Source organism: Pseudorasbora parva, chromosome 2, assembly GCF_024679245.1.
Source record: "Pseudorasbora parva isolate DD20220531a chromosome 2, ASM2467924v1, whole genome shotgun sequence".
Lineage (NCBI taxonomy): Eukaryota > Metazoa > Chordata > Actinopteri > Cypriniformes > Gobionidae > Pseudorasbora > Pseudorasbora parva.
Genome location: NC_090173.1, coordinates 57927202 through 57947595, shown reverse-complemented (window position 1 = coordinate 57947595; position 20394 = coordinate 57927202). Strand labels below are relative to the sequence as shown.

At 37.8% G+C, this 20394-nt stretch overlaps 1 protein-coding gene across 1 annotated transcript in view; it reads left to right on the top strand.

Moving 5' to 3' along the window:
- The first annotated feature begins 336 nt into the window (after window positions 1-336).
- The window catches only part of LOC137049264 (voltage-dependent T-type calcium channel subunit alpha-1H-like), a 124280-nt gene continuing 104222 nt past the window's right edge, over window positions 337-20394 (top strand). Inside the window, 7 exon segments of the mRNA XM_067427765.1 lie at window positions 337-433; window positions 12843-12910; window positions 12912-13003; window positions 15905-16214; window positions 18973-19065; window positions 19769-20030; window positions 20033-20230. Of these exon segments, the coding sequence (XP_067283866.1) occupies window positions 337-433; window positions 12843-12910; window positions 12912-13003; window positions 15905-16214; window positions 18973-19065; window positions 19769-20030; window positions 20033-20230 (1120 nt within the window).

The following is a 20394-nucleotide window of genomic DNA, read 5'->3' as shown; positions in this document are numbered from 1 at the left end:
CCTGTCTCTCTTCTCACTTCTCACTCATGCATTCAGCCATTATCACTACGGGAATGCTAAGGGACCTGCCACTCGATTTACAGGCTGTCAGTTGGGAAATAGAATTACTGTGAGATTTCCCGGGGCTCCGATTCATTAACCATTTAAAAAAGCCTTTTTCTTTGTTGTTAAAAATGACCTTTAAATTGACACAAGTGATGAATGCATCAAGACTTCTCTTTTTAAACAACTTTTCTTTCATTATCCTCACATAAGATCGACAAAAAGAAAGGTTATAGAGATTGACCTTTAGTATCTGACGCTTGCAGTAGTTTACTCTATTCTGCTTCCTCCAGGATGTTGGAGTATTCGCTTGATGGTCATAACGCCAGCCTGTCAGCCATCCGCACTGTGCGAGTGCTCAGGCCCCTGCGAGCCATCAACAGAGCACCTAGTAAGTGTCTTTCATGCTGATAAATCCTGATAAAGTGATGTATTTATGGTCATTGATTGATTCAAGATGGTTTAAACATATTGATCAACCAGGTTAAGTCGACTAGGTAACCTTGGCCGAGCTGCTGGGAACCATGTATGGTGTTTAGTCACATGACATTTACGGCTCAGCAGTTGGCTTAAAACATGGCATATTTCAGTTTGTCTATTTCTGGGAAAATATTTCTCTATTCATTTTTTTTTCTATTAAATATAAAACAAAGGAGAAGCCTAAAAAAAGGCTTGAAGCCTGGCCCTAGGGTGTTTGTTCTCATTGATATTTTGTTGTCGAAGCTTGTATTATTTTTTCATGAAAGTTGCATTGAGACATGTATTTTGGCTTTAATATTTGTATTGTGTGGTAACAGTTTTATAAAAGCAGTAAGCCCTGTGAAGCCGTAGTTTACAGTGAATTTATAATAACTAGGGGGTTTAAGGCACTCCGTGGACAACGGAGCGCCCCTTAGCTGTTATAATTCACTGTAAACCACAGCTTCTTGGAGCTTATTGCTTTAATTTATTCCTGTGATGGTAAAACTGAATTGTCAGCATCATTTCAATAGTATAAAATTCTGGCCAGGTAGACTTGCCATGTGCTCCTCCTAGATCATTTATTAGTTTTTGTTCACTGAAATGTCTTGTAAAGATATTTTTGCAGTGTTTCATCATTAGAACAATCCAAAACCCTCACAGCCTCGCTTTCATTCCCGATAAAGATGGCACTGTTGTAAATAAGGACTATAAGCAGGATAAACCATGACTAGCTGTGCATTGAACGATTTGAATGCACCCCTTTTTGGTGGTTCTTTGTCTGCATTGTGCATTTAAATACGTTAATGCATAACTAGCCGTGGATTATCCCTTACTTATTATCAATGTTGAAAACAGTAATTCTGCTTAATATTTTTGTGGAAACCCTGATACATTTACATTGAGTAGAATGTTCAAAAGAATAGCTTCTATTTAAACTAGATTTTTTTTGTAACAATGTCACTTTTGTTCAGATTAATGCATCCTTGCTGAATAAAAGTACATTTATTTTTAAACAATGTATATAGAACACTTATAGTTATGTATATGCATATAGGTTTAAAATCTTGACTTATATAAGTCTTGATTTATATCAAATGTTTTGAAACCCTTCAAAAAAAAAAAAAAAAAAAAAAAAAACACAAACTCCACATTTGTTTCTTTGTAGGTAGCATACATTTTATGCACTTGAATTTGAATTGAAGATTCCCTGGGCAATGCACTCACTACTAAACTAGGGGGTGGATTGAGACACCCCTGGAGCTGTAGATTTTAAGCATGAGTAAGCCTGTTCTGCCACATCAGCTTTAATGACTGTGTTGCCGCCAGCAGTTCTTTTAGTATGGAATGATATTACTAATTGTGGATGTTAGTTTGAGTGCATGTGTGCATCTATTTTATATTTTTTATTGCGGACATACCATCGCACACATCTGAAGCTGTAATTCAAATAATAAGAAATGCGTAGCGGAGTGATTCTCTATCTCCCCTCTATCTGTTTACATGAAAGCGAGTTAGCCTATCCATCCTCTTTCTCTTTGTGACTGCGCATTTCTCTATGGAGCTCATTAGAGTGTCCGAGCAACACTGTGGCTGCACACTGTCTTTGGCGGGAGGGATGCAGGCCAGCGAGAAGATGTCCACAATAAAACAAGCCCATTTAAGGCCCTCTCCTCCCCATTTGATGGAGTATTTCTGTGTCAAAAATACTCCTTCCGGTTTCTCACAAGTTTCGGAGAGTTTTTTTTGAGTATGGCTCGGCTTGAGGTTACTAGAGCGGAAGGTCCTTGTATGGGCCGTACGGGCTCTTCTCCCGGTAGCCGGTTAGTAAAACTGCTTCAAATGTCTATGCTGTTGTCGCGTGAGTAAACATCAGTAAATGACACGATCGCGTGCTTCGTCATTCAAATGAGTTAACGGACTCCATTGTTTGTATAACGTTACGCTAGTCTGACGTGCAAAACCGTTTTGCTTGCTACTGCTAAGGTTTAGTCGCATACAATAGTCCATAAACCGAATCATGTCCTCATAAACTGCGAGTAAACACACACAAATGTTGACAGGCCACTAAATACAGTCCATACCACAGAGACGGACGTCCTCCTGCTGTTGTTTCTCCTGTTCAATTTATTTCAGCCTGGATCACATCAGCCTGGATATATCTATTAGCTGAGCTGGATAGCCATGAGTTTCTCCACGCTTGAGGACGTCACCGCTTTGTGCTCTCGTCATTCTTTAGCTCCGCCCACTCTACGCCTCCAGGCGCTCGTTTTTTTCCGGAAAGACTCGGTACAGCCCATATTTCTTTCATAAATTTAATAAAACTAAAGACTTTTCGGAGATATGAAGGATGCAATACTACTCTATAGGTTGCGGGAGCCCCGTGCAGGCCGGCTGCTTGGATTCTGAACTTTGGGAACCTGCCAAAATCTCTTTGGGAAATCTAGATTGGAGATGTTAAGAAATTTGCAGGCAGTGTCAGCAATCAAGACAAGGACATTGTCCCCAGGTTGAAACTCACAGGGTTGTGCAGGCTGGTCACACAGGCGTTGTTGGGCCTGCTGGGCCTCAAGCAGATGTTCCTTTACCAGAGGCATTACTTTGTCAATTCTCTACCCTAATGTTGCGGACATGCTCAATGACAGAGCGATGTCCTTGGCGATGTCCACTAGTCCTTTAGGTTGGTGTCTAAAGAGCCATTCAAAGGGGGTGAAAAAAGTGGAAGCCTGGGGTACTTCCCTTATTCCAAAGAGCACATACAGCAGCATCCGGTCCCAGTCACACCAATCTTATTAAACCGCTCAGCTGCTCCGTATGTATTGCCAGGGTCAACTGATGTCGGGACGATGGTTGTCTGTCACAGAAAACATACAGAATCTCCAGATAAAAAAAAGGATGCACAAGGCATATATCTTTAGGCATATAAAGGTATAAATCAAGTATATAAAAAATAAATAGGAGTATAGTAGTAAGTGCAAAAATAATATAAATAGTAAACAATAAGTATGATGATATTTTCACTTAAAGAAAACTTACAAGTATACTTAGTATAAAACTACTAAAGTCTTCATAGTGTACTTTCATAAACAAAAAAAGTACTAGTATTAAAGGTCATGGCATGAAATTTTAATTTTATGGGGTTTTTCAACATTAATATGAGTCCCCCAAGCCTGAATATTGTCCCCAAGTGGCTAGAAATTTTGATTGGTGTAAACAGAGTTCTAGCTGTCTTTCTCTGCCTTTGAGAAAATGAGAGCCATCTTGAATTCTCCTGTTATGACGTCATACCAGGAAAGTATGACGTCTCTGGAAAGTCCTCCCCTTCCCCTGCTTTGACCGCCCAGAGAATTAGTAGAGAATGGATTCAGTTTATCAGTCGCAATGTCAGCAGCTCAGGCTTTACAATATGGATTCCACAGCACCGCCACAAACTGTGAGTAACATAGTTCATTAAAAGAACACTTTTTTGAAAATGGGCTCATTTTCCAAGTCTCTTAGAGTTAAACAGTCAAGTTTTACCGTTTTTTTAATCCATTCAGCCGATCTCTGTATCTGGCGGTAGCACTTTTAGCATAGCTTAGCAAATCATATTAGACCATCAGCATTGCTCTCAAAAATGACCAAAGACTTTCAATATTTTTCCTATTTGACTCTTCTATAGTTACATTGTGTACTAAGACCAATGAAAAATGAAAAGTAATTTTTTTATAAGAAAAAAAAGCTATAAGACTGTTATAGCTAAGAACTATTTTCTCACGTTTTGCCCGTCAGACTAGTATTTACATAGAACAACAATGGAATAGTAGCAATTTGTGTAAACAAAAGGTTTGATATGAAATAATTCATTTAGTTCAACACCTATAGACCATTTCAAGGACGTAAACAATAACAAACGCGTTGGAACGCTACTGCGCATGTCTGGTCCTGAAGCATTTCCGGTGGCGCCACAGAGCAGTCAAAACAAAATGACTAGCGCATACTTTTTAAGTCTAGCTAAAACAGAACAGATAAGATATTTACAGAAACTAAAAATAAACGATAACGTGGACCTACCGGACCCTTTAAGTCAGACGTTGAGGCGACAACTTTTCATTCAAAACGTAAAATCTTTACCTGAACTAACTTATCCAGACGTGTACCATTATCTGGTTGAGACCGAGTGCGTATACACGAGAGAAGCGGTAAAGGCTTAGCGGAAAAGTTGGTAATATTTGTTCCTACAACGTAGACGATGTTTGTCTTGTGTTTGGTGAAGTTGGAGCAAGTCAGACTGTGTCAAAAACGTACTCTGCATGGTTTGTTGCAAAGGTGACCGGGGAGGTTATTAGTGGGCATTGCACTTGCATGGCAGGGTAAGTAGGTAACGTTATGTCTATGTAAATAATAAATCACATTGCTAACCGAATTCTAGTAAACGAATTGTTGTTTCATTATTAACTAGTGCATACGAAATTATTGTATACGTTTCAAAATGTTTGTGGTTAGGTTAGGTGAAGTGTGTAGCCATGTTGCTGCGATTCTTGTTGCTGTGGAACAATGTGTGAGAGAGGGTTTGAATGCTCCATCTGTGACATCTGAGCCCTGCATGTGGTCACGAATAAACAAGAAGGTGAATACAATTTAATTCTGGCTGGTGTCTTTTTTTATTCTAATTCATATTAAATTCTAATTCATCACATCCCCTACTAAAATTAACCATGACAATAATTGTAGTTATACCATGATAACCAAAAAGTAACCATGGTTTTGCTACACCAACCTTAGTTTAGCCATGGTATTTGTAGTAAAAAAATAAATTAAAAAACATGGTTACTGGACTTTTACCAGGTCAATAAACCATAGTTCATTTTCATAAGGGATGTGTTGCTGCTTTTAGATAAAAGACGATACTTGCAGATTAGTTAGTGTATAATCCCACTTTGTTTTAGATAGATCCAAAACCAGTGGCAGACATTGACTTTTCGAAGCCTGTCAGACAAAGAGCAGTTCAGAGTAGGGAGCCCATCTCATCCTCTGTAGTCACACCAGTCTCACCCAGTATGCTTTTTAGGTCCTTGAAAGTAAGTAAAACATTCGCAGAAACCTAATAAATGACAATATATGCAAAACACATGACATGTTCCTATATGGTTTTTCATGGATATATCCATACATGGGTATATAGTGACTAGATCCATAAATGCTTCCATGTACAGCTCTAGAAAAAAATTAAGAGACCACTTAACATTGAGAAATCATGATGGCAGACACTTCCTGTTTGTGTAAAAGTAGTTCTAAAACATCTGTCACACAGTGCTGTCTGTCACAAGGTGTTTCATCTGAAATGTGTAGGCTTAAAAAGGCACCCTGGTGAGGAATGGTTTTGCTCAGTGTGTTCACCATAATCCACATAAATAGGAAATCATACACAACCTTCTTAGTAATGTTAAAAATTAATTTAATTTTGTTTTGAAATATATTCAATCAATTGCAGGACAGCAAATGTTCGTGTTAAATAATTGTAGATAGTTAGAAATAAAATAGATTAAACAAATCCAAGAACAATCTATATACAACAGATATTTACAATGCAATAGAACAATTTCATTTGTTAAATCTGCCACTAATGTTAATACTGTACACAGTCATTCAATCAACAACAAAATAAAAGGTTTACAATCACTTGACAGTGTCTAATATATTTTTCTACTGAATTAATGACTTATCCAAATTAGATAATGCAGAACAAACAAGTAAAATTTTATCAACAGTTGCCACTGTGTCTTTGGATCTTCGCTTTACCAAGTTTATGGGGAGTGTTTGTCGCAAAATGCAGTATTTTTTAATACGACCAATAGCTCTTTCCACATGAATCCTCAACCTTGACATGTGACGGGACACACACACTTTCTGTCCTGAAAGCTGTGTCTTCCCACGAGTTGAAGCTGGTATGAGTAGCTGGACTCCTTTCGCAGCAAAATACTCAGGGAAACTGAACCCCCTGTCAGCCATGACAATGTCTCCCTCCTCCAAAAGATCAATCAAACCAGAGGATTTGGTGATTGTTTTGTCACTGGCTCTCCCACCCCAAGACTTGGAAAGGAATGTGATCGCCCCTGTAGGACTGATGCCAACCAGGAATTTGATGGTGTTGTGGGACTTATAGTTGGAGTAGGTCATTGTTCTTGCACTGAGTGATGTTGGTCGGTCAATAAAAATCTCGCTGCAGTCTATGATGCACCTCACTGAATTAAATGCACTGCACTGAAAAGGGCAGGAAGATTCTTTTTAATCTCTTCCCTAGAAGGCCAATGAATTAGAGAGCTGAAACGCTGTGTCATTACGTTCAACCCATCATGAAATATTGCAGAGATTGTTGCACAACTGCAATGAAACCTGAAGGCAAGATCTTTATGTGTGAGACCGAGTCTCAGTTTCATTAAGACTAGGTAAAACTGGAGAGCTGTTGGAGGACTCTGTGTTCTCGGACTCCAAGCAGTGGTGAGGTATGTCAGAAGTGCGAAGAACACTTTGGATGAGCGAAGGCCAGTGTAGAAGTGAATGATATGATCATCCTTTAAATCCACATCAGATTTAAGTTGTTTCCTCTCACAGCTGAGTGTTTGTACCTTTGACTCTAGGCTTCTTACTTGCTCTTTGTAAGATGTGTTCAGTTTCTGCATATCTTCAATATCCCTCATTGTGAGATCTGTTCCAACACACATGTCATTGTAAGACTTAACTTCTGTTACATCTATGTCCATGTCCTCTGCTACTTCCTCAGTATGCTCAACTCTAATGCTCATCTCAGAGACCTCTGATACTCGTTTCAGAGATCTCTGATATCGGGCCATTTTTCTGGAGGTGTCAGGTCTGTGAGGAAGCTTTGATGGAATGTAGTCTGGACTTAGAGGGTCATCTGATGGCTTTCCTAAAAACAAACATAGGAAAACATGATTGGGATAGGCTATAGATTTCACACATCACTGGTTAAAGAAAGATGATGACAATGGCCAAGAGAACCTTTGGTTAATGATGAACATATAATAAAAGCTTAACTGGCATTCTAGCAACTTCATGCAAACAGTTGAGTGTATATTTAAATATCTATAAATAAACTAGCTAGCTATCAGCATTACCACTGCATACTACCCACAACATTTAAAAAAAGGTTCTTAAATTAGTAAATGTTTTAGGTATCATGAACAATTAACATTTTATAACGTTTATGAATTTAATTAATACATTTAAAAATCTTCATAAAACAGTGTTGTACACACAGTATTACTTTAATATTTCTTTAATTACTATTTAATTTCACTATGATAATGCACAATGTTAAAAATAATAACCTGTTGTTGTTTAGTGCATGTTGGAATTTACATTAAACAAGTTAAAGTGATGTAAATATGTACACTGCAAAAAATGCTTCATTTATTTAGTATTGTGTCCTGTTTCTGGTCCAAACATGTAAAAATTAGAAGACAAGAAGCTTTCACTAGACAAGCAAACGCTTTTGTCTTGTTTCGGTGGAAATTACACAAGTTTTCATTTAAAATAAGCTGCCAATGGGGTAAGCAAAATAATATTTTTTGAACATTTAAGATTATTTTGCTTTCCCATATTATCAGAGTATTGCTCTAATTTTAAGCAAAACCCCACTTCATTTTTTAGTTATTTTCCACCAAAACAAGACTTTTGATAGTCTAGTAAAAAACAAGAGACAGGGCAAAAATACTATGTAAGAAAAGCATTTTAGTTTTTTTGCAGTGTATCGTTATCTTTTGTGAAATAATGCAGTTAGCTAACGTTACACTATAAAACATTAGTGTAAAGGGAGGGTTACACATTGCAGCTGAATAGATAGCTAAACAACTAATGTACGGCTACTTTCCTAATTACATCCCACAGCATTTTCACTACAAAAGTATCAAAACGCTCGCTATCTAACGTTACATATGAAAACAATGACGGAGCCACAATGCTAGCTAGCTCAAATTATGATTCATCATCATATACTGTTCCTCAGTATACATTATGATTCATTATCATACATTAACTAGTTAACGAATTGAAATAAATAATCCAGTGACAAACATGTTCACTTACCAGAGATAAAATGTGTGCTACATATCCTAGAGTTGCTAGTTGGTAGCCAGCCTTCTCGCTTCACTGCTGCAATCCAGGCGTCGCGTTGTATTTTGTTTTTCGGAAATCTAAACGCTTTGATTTCCGACAGCAAGTTTGTCCCGGGCCTGAGAGAGCATCCGACCACCGAACAACATGGTCCTAATTTTAATGTTGACATTTTAAATCACATGAATGAGTAAACTATCGTAATATCACCGTCTATGTTGATCCTCTCGCTGATGTTTAGAATGTGCGCGCTAACTAACCGGAAACGTCCAAGGACCACACACGTCACTTCCTTACATCTACAAATAGCCGTTGAAATGGTCTATAGTGATCTGTAAACAAATGTATTTAAACACAAACCATACATTGCATTCTCCATTGATAAATTTGTGAGAAACCGGAAGTAGTATTTTTGACACAGAAATACTCCATCAAACGTCCAACTTTTTTTTTGAAACGTTGTCCATGTTTAGCATGGAAATCCAATTCTTTAACAGTGTAAAAAGCTCAGTATGCATAAAACAGCATTTCATACCCCTTTAAAAATGTACATCCTCTACCTAAAGTTGTGCAAAACTCCAAAAAAGCATACCTATACATGTATTTCACTGCTGTTTCTAGCTGAAATGAGCACTAGTAGCAAATACCAACAACTTCATTTCCACTCTTTAAACATATCATTTCCGACCAACCAATGTAATAATATATTGCCAGATTCACATTCATCTGTTTCAGAGGAAATTAAGCACTTTAAGCACCACTTAATGGACGTTTCACTTTGAAAGTGTTGCAAAATGCCACAGGCATATTTTTCCAATGACTTTGTCCCAGACGGTCATCTAATTAATGTTTGTCCAAATTATATTTCACTTCTAAAGAAGAGTATTTGAGAGTTCACCTTGGAGAGACCATTAATGATGATCAGTATAGTTTAGTCTTAATCAATTCTAACATGAAATCTTTTATTAAACATTCTTGCAGTTTTTAGTAATCACAGGTTAGAATAAAGTCATATAATGTCATATTTAATGTGTCAACTGTGTGTAATAAAAACAAAATTAGACGCATGCTACTTTGACAGCCATTGTTTGTATACTTTAGGACAGTGTAATATATTTAACTGCCTGAAAGTTCTGATGTGAGTTTATATTAGCATGTGAAATGCATTCCATAAGCTTTTCCTGTTATGGTAATTCTCAGCACTAAACTACAATTCTGTATCCACGCTCAAGAGAATGTGAGTGTTCCTTGCCTGTGACAAGCAATGATGTTGCCAGGGCATTGCTACTTGGTAGCTAAGGTGTCGTGGGTGGGTTGCTAATGTGTTCTGACTGGTTATTAACACATTGCTATGAGGTTGCTAGCATAGATTTGTATATGTTAATTCCACATTTGACTGATCCAGATTTGTCTGTGGGCCCGCCATCTTAGAACAGGTAACGTGTCGCCACTCACAATAAGTATCGATGATGCCACAACATTGTTCAGCTTCTTGTTGTGAAATAAATGAAATTTAAATTCCCCAAGAAATTCAATAATCTTGCTCAGGTGAGAGTGTGTGTTGGTTTGTGTTTTGATTGGTTAGTTTGTGTTGACCGTTCCATTATGGTGGCCCATAGAAATGATGGCTAATGAGGCATCTAGGTATCCGTGTGTGTGTGTGTGTGTGTGTGTGTGTGTGTGTGTGTGTGTGTGTGTGTGTGTGTGTGTGTGTGTGTGTGTGTGTGTGTGTGTGTGTGGTGGCTAGGGTTTACGCTGTGTCGTTACTATGTTGTTCTGAGTGGTGGTTAGCTTTTATTAGTGGTTGCGAAAACCTTCATTGGAGGATAATGGATAATTTTGTATTAAATTTAGGGCAGCAACTATTTACCAAGTGTAAATAGCAACTAGATTTTATTTACAATAAGTGAAAATAACATTTTTCTGAGCTATAGATCATATTTTCACTAAGTGCAAATATATATAGATGCTATTTACTAAGGGAAATAGCATACTAAGTGAAAATAGTGATATATTCTATTTACACCATTTAAAAGTAGCAGTTATTTGCAATATTTGTAAACAGTAATTATATGCAGTTTATATTTAATTTTGACAGATACATACTATTTGCATCTCAGTATTGTTGTACATTAATAGGATGCAATAATAACAGTGTAAAATATTATTTTTGTTAAAATTATTAAATGGATTCCGCCATTATTAATGGGACCTTCATAAAAGCCCCGCCTTAATAAAAGCCCCACCACCACCCATACACACACACACACCGACCCCTAACCCTACCCAATAAATGCTTTTATTATTATTAAATGTTTCGTTAGGCACTTTATTTCCACTTTTAGAACATTTTCTTATTTTTTTATTTTATTTTAAGTAAATGCCTTTCCAATTTGATATGTGATGGAAAAAGTGATAAGAGAGCGAGCTCTGCAAAAGGCGGATTCAAACTCGGTTGATCACGTCAAAACCAAGATCCTTGAGCTTTAGATTGCACCACTAAAGGCGTTGATAAATGTGTGTTAGGTGGCGCTAGATTTACTAAACTGGGCAAATTAGCATGAGTGTGCAATCCCATAAAAGCGTTAATGGGAGTGGAAAGTTCTGCATGCGATCTACTGACGACATGCAAATGAAAGAACACAGATTACAGCCAGATCATGACCAATGCAATCGAACAAGAGCAGCGCAAATTAGCGTCAGGTTTAAGACATGCTTTTTTTGGGCTGTAAATATTGGCGCAAATACAAATTAATTGATGAGCTCAAACCTTGTTAAATCATGTTGTGTGATTTCTTTCCATGTTGTGTGATTCCTTGTGTGAAATACTCTCCTCCCGTACATGTTGCGTCTGAAAGCAAAAATCCTACAAATGCATATGTAATAAGTTCAGCTGCAAAAATAACTTTGTCTATGTCTCTTTACTGCAAAATGTTCACTGTCTTTAGTAAATCCTGACATATTTTTAAACTAACAATAATGGGGAGAAAAAAACAACTACAAAAGTAAAAAAAAACAGTTATTGTAACAGCGAATCAACAGTCATATAACAGTAACTGCATACATTCTTCATTCTGCAATGCATGTGGGGAACTCACAAACCCTGAACATTTCACACAATTTTAAATTCTTTCTTCCAACAACTGTTTCCCTAGATAGGGCAACATATAGGAGGATTCTGTTGGTCTTAATGTATTTGAAGATAATCACATTTCTTAGTATTGTAGGCAATGTGCTTGCTTTTTTACTGTGTATATCTAGTGCTCCTCTAGTTAAAAGAACGCATAAAAACTCACCTCATAATAATGTGTCCATTTGCAATATGATATATTTTAATTACAACATAGCTGAAATCTAATTCCCATTTATTTCTCAAAGTATTTAATTAAATTTCCCTCAATTTGTTTAAAAAAAATGTCCATTTAGTAGATTTTGAAACAGTTAAAGGGATACTTCACAGCTTTTTCATATTAAACTATGTTATTCCCTTAACTAAGATGAGTTGATAAATTCCTCTCTCGTCTCAGTGCGTGCACTTAATCTCTGACGTGCGGTGACGATCTGATAGCATTTAGCTTAGCCCACTAAGCCCAGTTCATTCACTATGGTACCAAACAGAGATCAAGTTAGAAGCCACCAAACACCTCCACGTTTGACCTATTTAAATACAGTTATACGAATAATTGAATGATCAAGTATGATGACATAAAATAAAACGTGGAGCTTTTCTAAGCGGATTAAAAAGGAGAACTATAATGTAAGGCGGAATAGCACTTCTGAGAGTACTCCGACTCGGCGCAGTAAAAAGTCTCGGCTGAAACATTCTCCCTCACATATCCCCAATCCCCCCTATTGACAGAAATGAGAGAGGGAGGGGGAGATGTGAGGGAGTTTGTGTTCAACTATTGGTGTAACTGTATTTAAATAGGGAAAACGTGGAGGTGCTTGGTCGCACTTGATCTCTGTTTGGTACCATAGTGAATGAACTGGGCTTAGTGGGCTAAGCTAATGCTATCAAAATGTCACCGAGATTAAGTGCACGCACTGAGACGAGAGAGGTATGTATCAACTCGTCTTAGTTAAGGGAATAACATAGTTTAATATGAAAAAGCGTTGAAGTATCCCTTTAATGGTTAATAGAATGTTATGCAAACTTTAAAAGCAGTATAGAGTTTGCACAGGATAATTAAAATGCGTCTGTGTTTTCTTATGCCTTTGTGTTTCAGGTATGAGGATACTGGTGACTCTGCTTCTTGAAACTCTGCCTGCATTAGGCAACATCCTCCTGCTGTGCTTATTTTTTTTTTTATATATTTGGAATTGTTGGGGTGCAGCTGTGGGCTGGAATTTTGAGGAATCGGTGTTTCATGCCGGATGACGTCAAAACGTAAGTACTGTCCTGCTCTTATTTAACGGGCAGCCTTCTTCCCCTCTTCTCCTCTTTTACCCTATCTCCGCTGGGAGCATATCAACGCTACCAGTATGATCCAAAGTGGCAGCAAACTGTTGCCAGCAGCAATGGCATTTCAGCCACTGACAGTCTTGTAAACTGAGCATTGCACCCTGGCGTCAAATCAGTGCTGGCCATTGGTCCCCGAGCACTGAAGGTACACACACCTCCAATAAAGGTACAAGAGTAAAATTACACAAAAGAGTCTCTGATGTAGGCATTGATGTGTACAGACTGCAGTTGTCGAAAAGGGTTTGAATTGTAAATCCTATATTTTGATGTAATGTGGGGAATTGGTGCTCTGTGAATGCATGCATTTGTGTAACGGCTCTGTAATTAAATTTTTCATCTGCCAGTTCTTATTTTGCAGGAAAGACGAGCTAATTTTTATTTAATTGAGATTAAATTATACTAAGCACGGCATATGATGGCAGTAAAAGCAGAGTTTTGACCCGTTTCAGCCTTAACATGCAATCAGTTGATTACCTGTTTTCTTAGCAGTACCATTTGTGACATGATATGAATCAAAAAGTGTCCATGATAAAGAAAAGGAAAACATAAAACAAAAAAAAACAAAAATGTACTCTTTGTGTCCTGATGGTTTCAGATGGTTTTGAACAATATTTATACAATTTTCAAGTTTAAATGTAATGACTCTCAAGCTGCTTTTCCAGTGTTTAAGTGGAAACACAACTGGAAACATTCCTTACATTCTAAGAACCAATCGGACCAACGGTGGTAAAGTGGCTTATATGTTGTGGTGAAACCGAAATAAAATGTGTCAACATCTTAATCCATATTTAAAAAAGTTTTAACTTGCTCGCGCAGCATTATAAACAGAAACGCTCTGTGTCAAGAGCTGCTCGCGTGAACACTGCACTTTGCTTAATTAAATATTTTCGAATCGTTTCGTTTAAAAGTGGACATTTCAAGCTTTCTATACGCATATTTGTCATGTCTGTGAGGCGAGTAGCTGCTGAGTTTGGGTTTATTTATGAGACGCGCGCTCCAGTTCATGAGCAATGAAAGCGATCACTCCCACGACTTCACCTCACGATTATAGTCTGCTATTTGCTTTTTATTTATTAAATCCAGGCAATTGGCCTAAGAAACCTTTTTTTAATTAAGATACAGTTTAAACAAAACGAAATAAATGCTTTCTACAAAACTTAATATTAAACTAAATAACCATCAAAATCATTTCTGACCCACTCGCATCTATTCACTCATCGTAATCAGGTGAAATGTAAAAATAATATAATATTTAAACATAAATATGAAGGAAAAAACACATTGTTTAATGGCTACAACAAAGTAAGCTACAGATAAATGAGCTGGATTTGAGCAAACATCAGTTTACCGGTGAGCGGATCATGAGCGCACGCGCGCCTGCGGATTATTGAGCGGAGTCAAGTCAACTTTATTTATAGCCTATAGCGCTTTTACAATGATGATTGTTTCAAAGCAGCTTCAAAGTGTTAAACATGAAAATATTGCAACAAAATTTTATTTATTCAGCTGTACAGTCGCTGTGGAGAAAACAGCGATGTTATCAACTCATTTAAGTTTATCAATGTAGTTTTATCATGAGCCTCACCAGTCCGCTTCACTGCGCTTTGCTCATTACAGGCTCGTTCTCATCAAAACGCCCACGTATTGAACAATGGTCGGGTTTAAATCGGGCTCGGGCTCATAATTACAGTTAATGTGTCGGGCCTGGCCGGGCTCGGACACAACGTGCTCGGGTAGGGTCGGGCTTGATTTTTTTTGAGCCCGATCTAACCTCTACTTTCAGCATTGATGGTGCCTTTCCAGATGTGTAAGCTGCCCATGCCACACGCACTCATGCAACCCCATAACATCAGAGATGCAGGCTTCTGAATTGAGCGCTGATAACAACTTGGGTTGTCTTTGTCCTCTTCAGTCTGGATGACATTGCGTCCTAGTTTTCCAAAATAACTTCATATTTTGATTCGTCTGACCACAGAGCAGTTTTCCACTTTGCCACAGTCCATTTTAAATGAGCCTTGGCCCAGAGAAAACACCTGCGCTTCTGGATCATGTTTAGATATGGCATCTTTTTTGACCTATAGAGTTTTAGCCGGCAACGGAGAATAGCACGGTGGATTGTGTTCACCGACAATGTTTTCTGGAAGTATTCCTGAGCCCATGTTGTGATTTCCATTACAGTAGCATTCCTGTATGTGATGCAGTGCTGTCTAAGGGCCTGAAGATCCTGGGCATCCAGTATGGTTTTCTGGCCTTGACCAGAGCACAGAGATTGTTCCAGATTCTCTGACTCTTTGGATGATATTATGCACTGTAGATCATGATAACTTCAAAATCTTTGCAATTTTTTAGAGAAACTCCTTTCTGATATTGCTCCACTATTTTTCGCCCCAGCATTGGGGGAATTGGTGATCCTCTGCCAATCTTGAATTCTGAGAGACACTGTTACTCTGAGAGACTCTTTTTATACCCAATCATGTTGCCAACTGAGCTAAAAATTTGCAAATTGATCCTCCTGTTCCTTTACATTTGTAAATGTACATTTAGCTTTTCCAGCCTCTTATTGCTACCTGTCCCAACTTTTTGGGAATATGTAGCTCTCATGAAATCCAAAATGAGCCAATATTTGGCATGCCATTTCAAAATGTCTAACTTTCAACATTTCTTCTATATTCTATTGTGAATAAAATATAAATTTTAAAATTTATAAAAAAGATTTGTAAATGATTGCATTCCTTTTTTATTCACAATTTCTACAGTGTCACAACTTTTTTTAAATCGGTAAGCAAATGCCGTATATTTCACTTTGTTTTTTATCTGTTTCCACAGCCTTTATAATCTCTCCATGAGTCCATATTATATGGGTGAAGAAGGTGAGGACAACCCCTTCATCTGCTCCACCATCAGGGCAAACGGCATGCTGCGGTGCAGTGACGTGCCCCACCTCAACGAGGGTGTGGAGTGCACATTAAATCCACCTCCACTTGGGCATGCCTACGCTGGGCTGAATGGGACCAACAACAGGAGCTGCATTAACTGGAATTTATATTACAATGTGTGTGAAGCCGGGGAGCTCAACCCGCACAAAGGGGCAGTGAACTTTGATAACATCGGATATGCCTGGATTGCGATATTTCAGGTACATTCCTCTTGGAATCCTATTTTTTATCCCTTTTCCACATGTCATCAATGGTCTTATTGTTGGACACTCTGGGAGTGTGAATGCATTAGTAAGCGTTCTATTTCCTGAAGTCAAAGGCCCTAGTTATTCCAAAGATAGATGAGGCTTTTTACAACTTTTTATTGCTTGATTTTCTTCTTGAAAGAACAAAGTCTTGTTAAGCATGCTCCAACCACACCAAATAATTGAATTTCCTCTGAGCAAATGTCTGTTTTAGTCATTTCTGCCCCTTTCCTGGAAGGAGATGTGATGAGATTTTTAGATGGGTGTGGAAATTAAATAAGAAAAGAAAAACTGTCCCGCTGCATATTAACTCATTAGTACTTTCAATCCATCCTCATCAGAAGAGTTGAATCACCACACTGATGGCACAGACCCCTGTTAAGACTATTTAATATGCGCTGTCATGCCCTTGGTGGAGGGGTGCATTAGGCCCACTGTAAGGACAATGAGACCTGGACAATGGAGCACAATGAGACCTGTAATAATTCTCGGTCTCATTTGTCCAAGTGGGTCAGTCACATGGTGTTCCTTTTTGCTGGGCTATCCGGTTGTTAAGGCTGACGTCACGCGGCAGCGCTTCCGGGTCCAAACGCTCTATCTTATACCACAATAAAAACTACAAACCGTGCTAATATACACACACAATGTGGTGTGATACTACAAAAAAGCTATAATCATAACCTTTTTCTCCATACCAAAATTCCAGATGGCCAGACAGTGATTCATCTTTTTTAAATCGTTAAAATATTAATGTATGTGACGCTGTGAGCACAGAGACTGTTGTGTAGACTGTAAGTATTTAAAATGTTCAACTTTTTTAAACGTTTGATGTTTAATATGAATAAATCGCGCTCAGAAACGGGCGTCAATGGCATTCTCAAGTGAAACGAGTTGAGGCTTGGACCCAGAAACAGCTTTCCTTACGTCACGATTTAACAAGTGGATAAAGATTGTACGGGGTATGCAATTATAAAAGAAGGCCTGAAGGGTTTTCACCTGTGTTGACATAAGATATTAATAGGACCTGGATTGTACTCATAAGATGACACCTCGGGGAGAAGGTTTTTGTTTTTTAGACCTTCCTATATAATAGTTACTGTAAAAAAAAATTTTGATTATTTTTTTTTTATTGTCCATCTTTTCAGATATTTGTAATTTGTCAGATATTTTCCTACATTATTTTAAATGTTGAAAGTATTAGTTAACTGTTAAGTTTTGCTGTCTATTAAATTTAAGCCACAAATACATTTATTTAGCCTATTAACAACAACAAAAACTTTCCATAACCTATTTCCATCAGAGAATGCTATTAAACAATGTGTCGTTTGAGGTCTGTTGGAATTTTTGTTTTCAGAAAACAGAAACATGTAAGGGATAATCCACGGCTAGCCATGCATTAAAGGATTTTAATGCACGGCGTAGAGGCGAAGAACCCCCCGACGCGAAGCGGAGGGTGGTTGCTTCTAGGTCGTGCATTAAAATCATTTAATGCATGGCTAGCCGTGGATTATCCCGCTTATACCATGGTTATGTGCCAAGTTAAAAACAAGTTAAAGCTGTACTGATGTTTTTTGAGAGACGGGTTAAAATGACGGTTGTTTTCTTACGTCTCGTTAGTTCTAGCACACTGTCGCTTTAAATAAAGTAGAGCCATCGAAATGTTTTTATATGGCCAAAATTACCACATTTATTTAAAATCATTATAGAGAGAGAGAGAGAGAGAGAGAGAGAGAGAGAGAGAGAGAGAGAGAGAGAGAGAGAGAGAGAGAGACAGATGCGTTTGTGATCTCTTCATGTCAGTCTGAAGATCCCGTCGTTGCTTGAGCATATCGAACATAAATTAATGATTATTTAATGGATTTATTAAAATTATTTATGAATGACAGGCAACACTGCAGTGACAAGGCAATCTTTATTTGAACGAATCATCATTATGTAGCCTAGTGTGAACCCCGCATCAACCTATAAAGACACATTACATTTAATGCATTAAATTAAATAATATAGGTGCTCGAGTCTGTCAATGTAGGTGTCACGACCATCATAGAATGTAAAAAAACGCACGACAGACGCCGGCATGTTCCGCAACTCGGTGTATGCAGGTGTCATGTCAGTGTCAGTGTTGGTCGCGATAATGTCAGTGACATGACAATGAAGACCGCATGTGCCACGGATGTGCCAACATGCACAAAGTTATAGATATGTATACGTATACATATCTGAGCTTTATTGGCTTCTGTGTGTCACGTCATGTCTCATGTCACTTAATGTTGCCATTGATATGTATACATATCTGTGGCTGATACTGCCAGTGTTTATAGTGGCGGATTAATTTCGAACTGTAATCAAACTGACTGGAACTACCTGTGCATTAAACGGTTTTACTGCACACCTTCCAGCCAATCAGAATCGAGTATTAAAACAGACCATGGTATAATTCACAAATATTCTCCAGTGATGTGTGTTTATTGTTGAACATAGTTAGCAGGTAAGTCAAAACCAGTTAGATTGTGAAAAAATACAGTTTCGCAGGCTTTCCATTCCACAAGCAAACTCTCAAAACTCAGTGTTTGAGCCACCAGCAATCTGCACAGTTGGAAATGTGAGCCAGGCCCCTGAGACTGCTATTCTTTAGGGCCAAACTTAAGATAATGATCACTTAAATCTTCCATCTCACAGCATTTCTTCTTAATTTCTCTTCTGTTTTTTGCAGGTTATTACTTTGGAAGGATGGGCGGACATAATGTATTATGTCATGGATGCGCACTCCTTTTACAATTTTATATATTTTATATTTCTTATTATAGTAAGTATACTGTAACACGTTTCATATTTTCAGCCTGTTTCACACCATATACATGAGTAGAGCACAATGACAGGAAGTGGAATTTATTAAATTACAATTCAGACAAATTTAACTGGTCTATACATTTGTGAAGTATTAAGTAGTATTTACAAATGTACAGGTGACATTACAAATAGATCTGATACTCAGCTTAAATGAACCTTATTTAGAATCGGTCCTAAATTTGAATTCAAATGCAGGAATTTTACTTGAGAATGACTTTAAAATTACAGCTCAGCTCCTGAGTTTGAACTGAGCAGAACCCTGGTTAATATGAATCGTAAAATATACACACAACATTGATAAAAATAAGAAATCAAATCAGCATTTTAGAATAACTTATGAAGAATCATGTGACACTGAAGACTAATGTAATGATGCTGAAAATTCAGCTTTGTCATCACAGGAATAATTACATTTTAAAATATATTAAAAATATTATTAATAATTAATTCTTTAATGCAAAATAATAATATTTTACAATACTGCGGTTTTACTGGATATTAGATTTTTTTTAAATGCAGCCTCTGTGAGCCTTAGACAAACATTTGAATTATAGTGTGTGCACTACTTACATGTGAGGTGTAAAACGAGCATTAAATAGGCATTAAAGAGACTCCACATGTTCATAATGGTAAACTAAAGTGACCTTTGTGTCCCTCAGGTCGGTTCCTTCTTCATGATAAACCTGTGCATGGTGGTAATATCAACTCAGTTTGCTGAAACTAAGCAGTGTAAGAGCCAGCTGATGCAAAATCTTGCCCGATACTCTGAGCTGGGGAGCTGCTACAAGGAGATCCTCGAGTACATAAACCTCCTGTACCGGAAAGTCTGTAAGAACAGAAATAAAGTACACCTCAACAGCGTGCTGAGTGGAGGAGGAGGAGGAGGCAGTGGCAACGGGGTCAACGGTCACAGCAGGCACAGGCCATTCACAACCTATTCGAACAGCACCAACAACAGCACCTCAGCAATGGCAACCCCAGTCCTGTGGCCTCTACTGGACCCGGCGAGGCTCTGGAAATGGTGTCGAATGGGAACTATTATGGGGGAACTATTAACTACCCAACCATCTTGCCAACCATGGATCCTTTTGAGAAGCTACACCAGCTCATAGGAGAACATAGTAAGTTTTTCATAGACTTCATTTCCACTTCCAGTCAGGTCCATTTGTACTCACCCTACACAGCCTGTTTCAGGTTAAAGAAAGGCATTCTGAGAAATAATCATCAGGCAGCCCTTTACGAATGCGACAGAAAATCGATACTTCAAATGTTAAAGTCATTAACA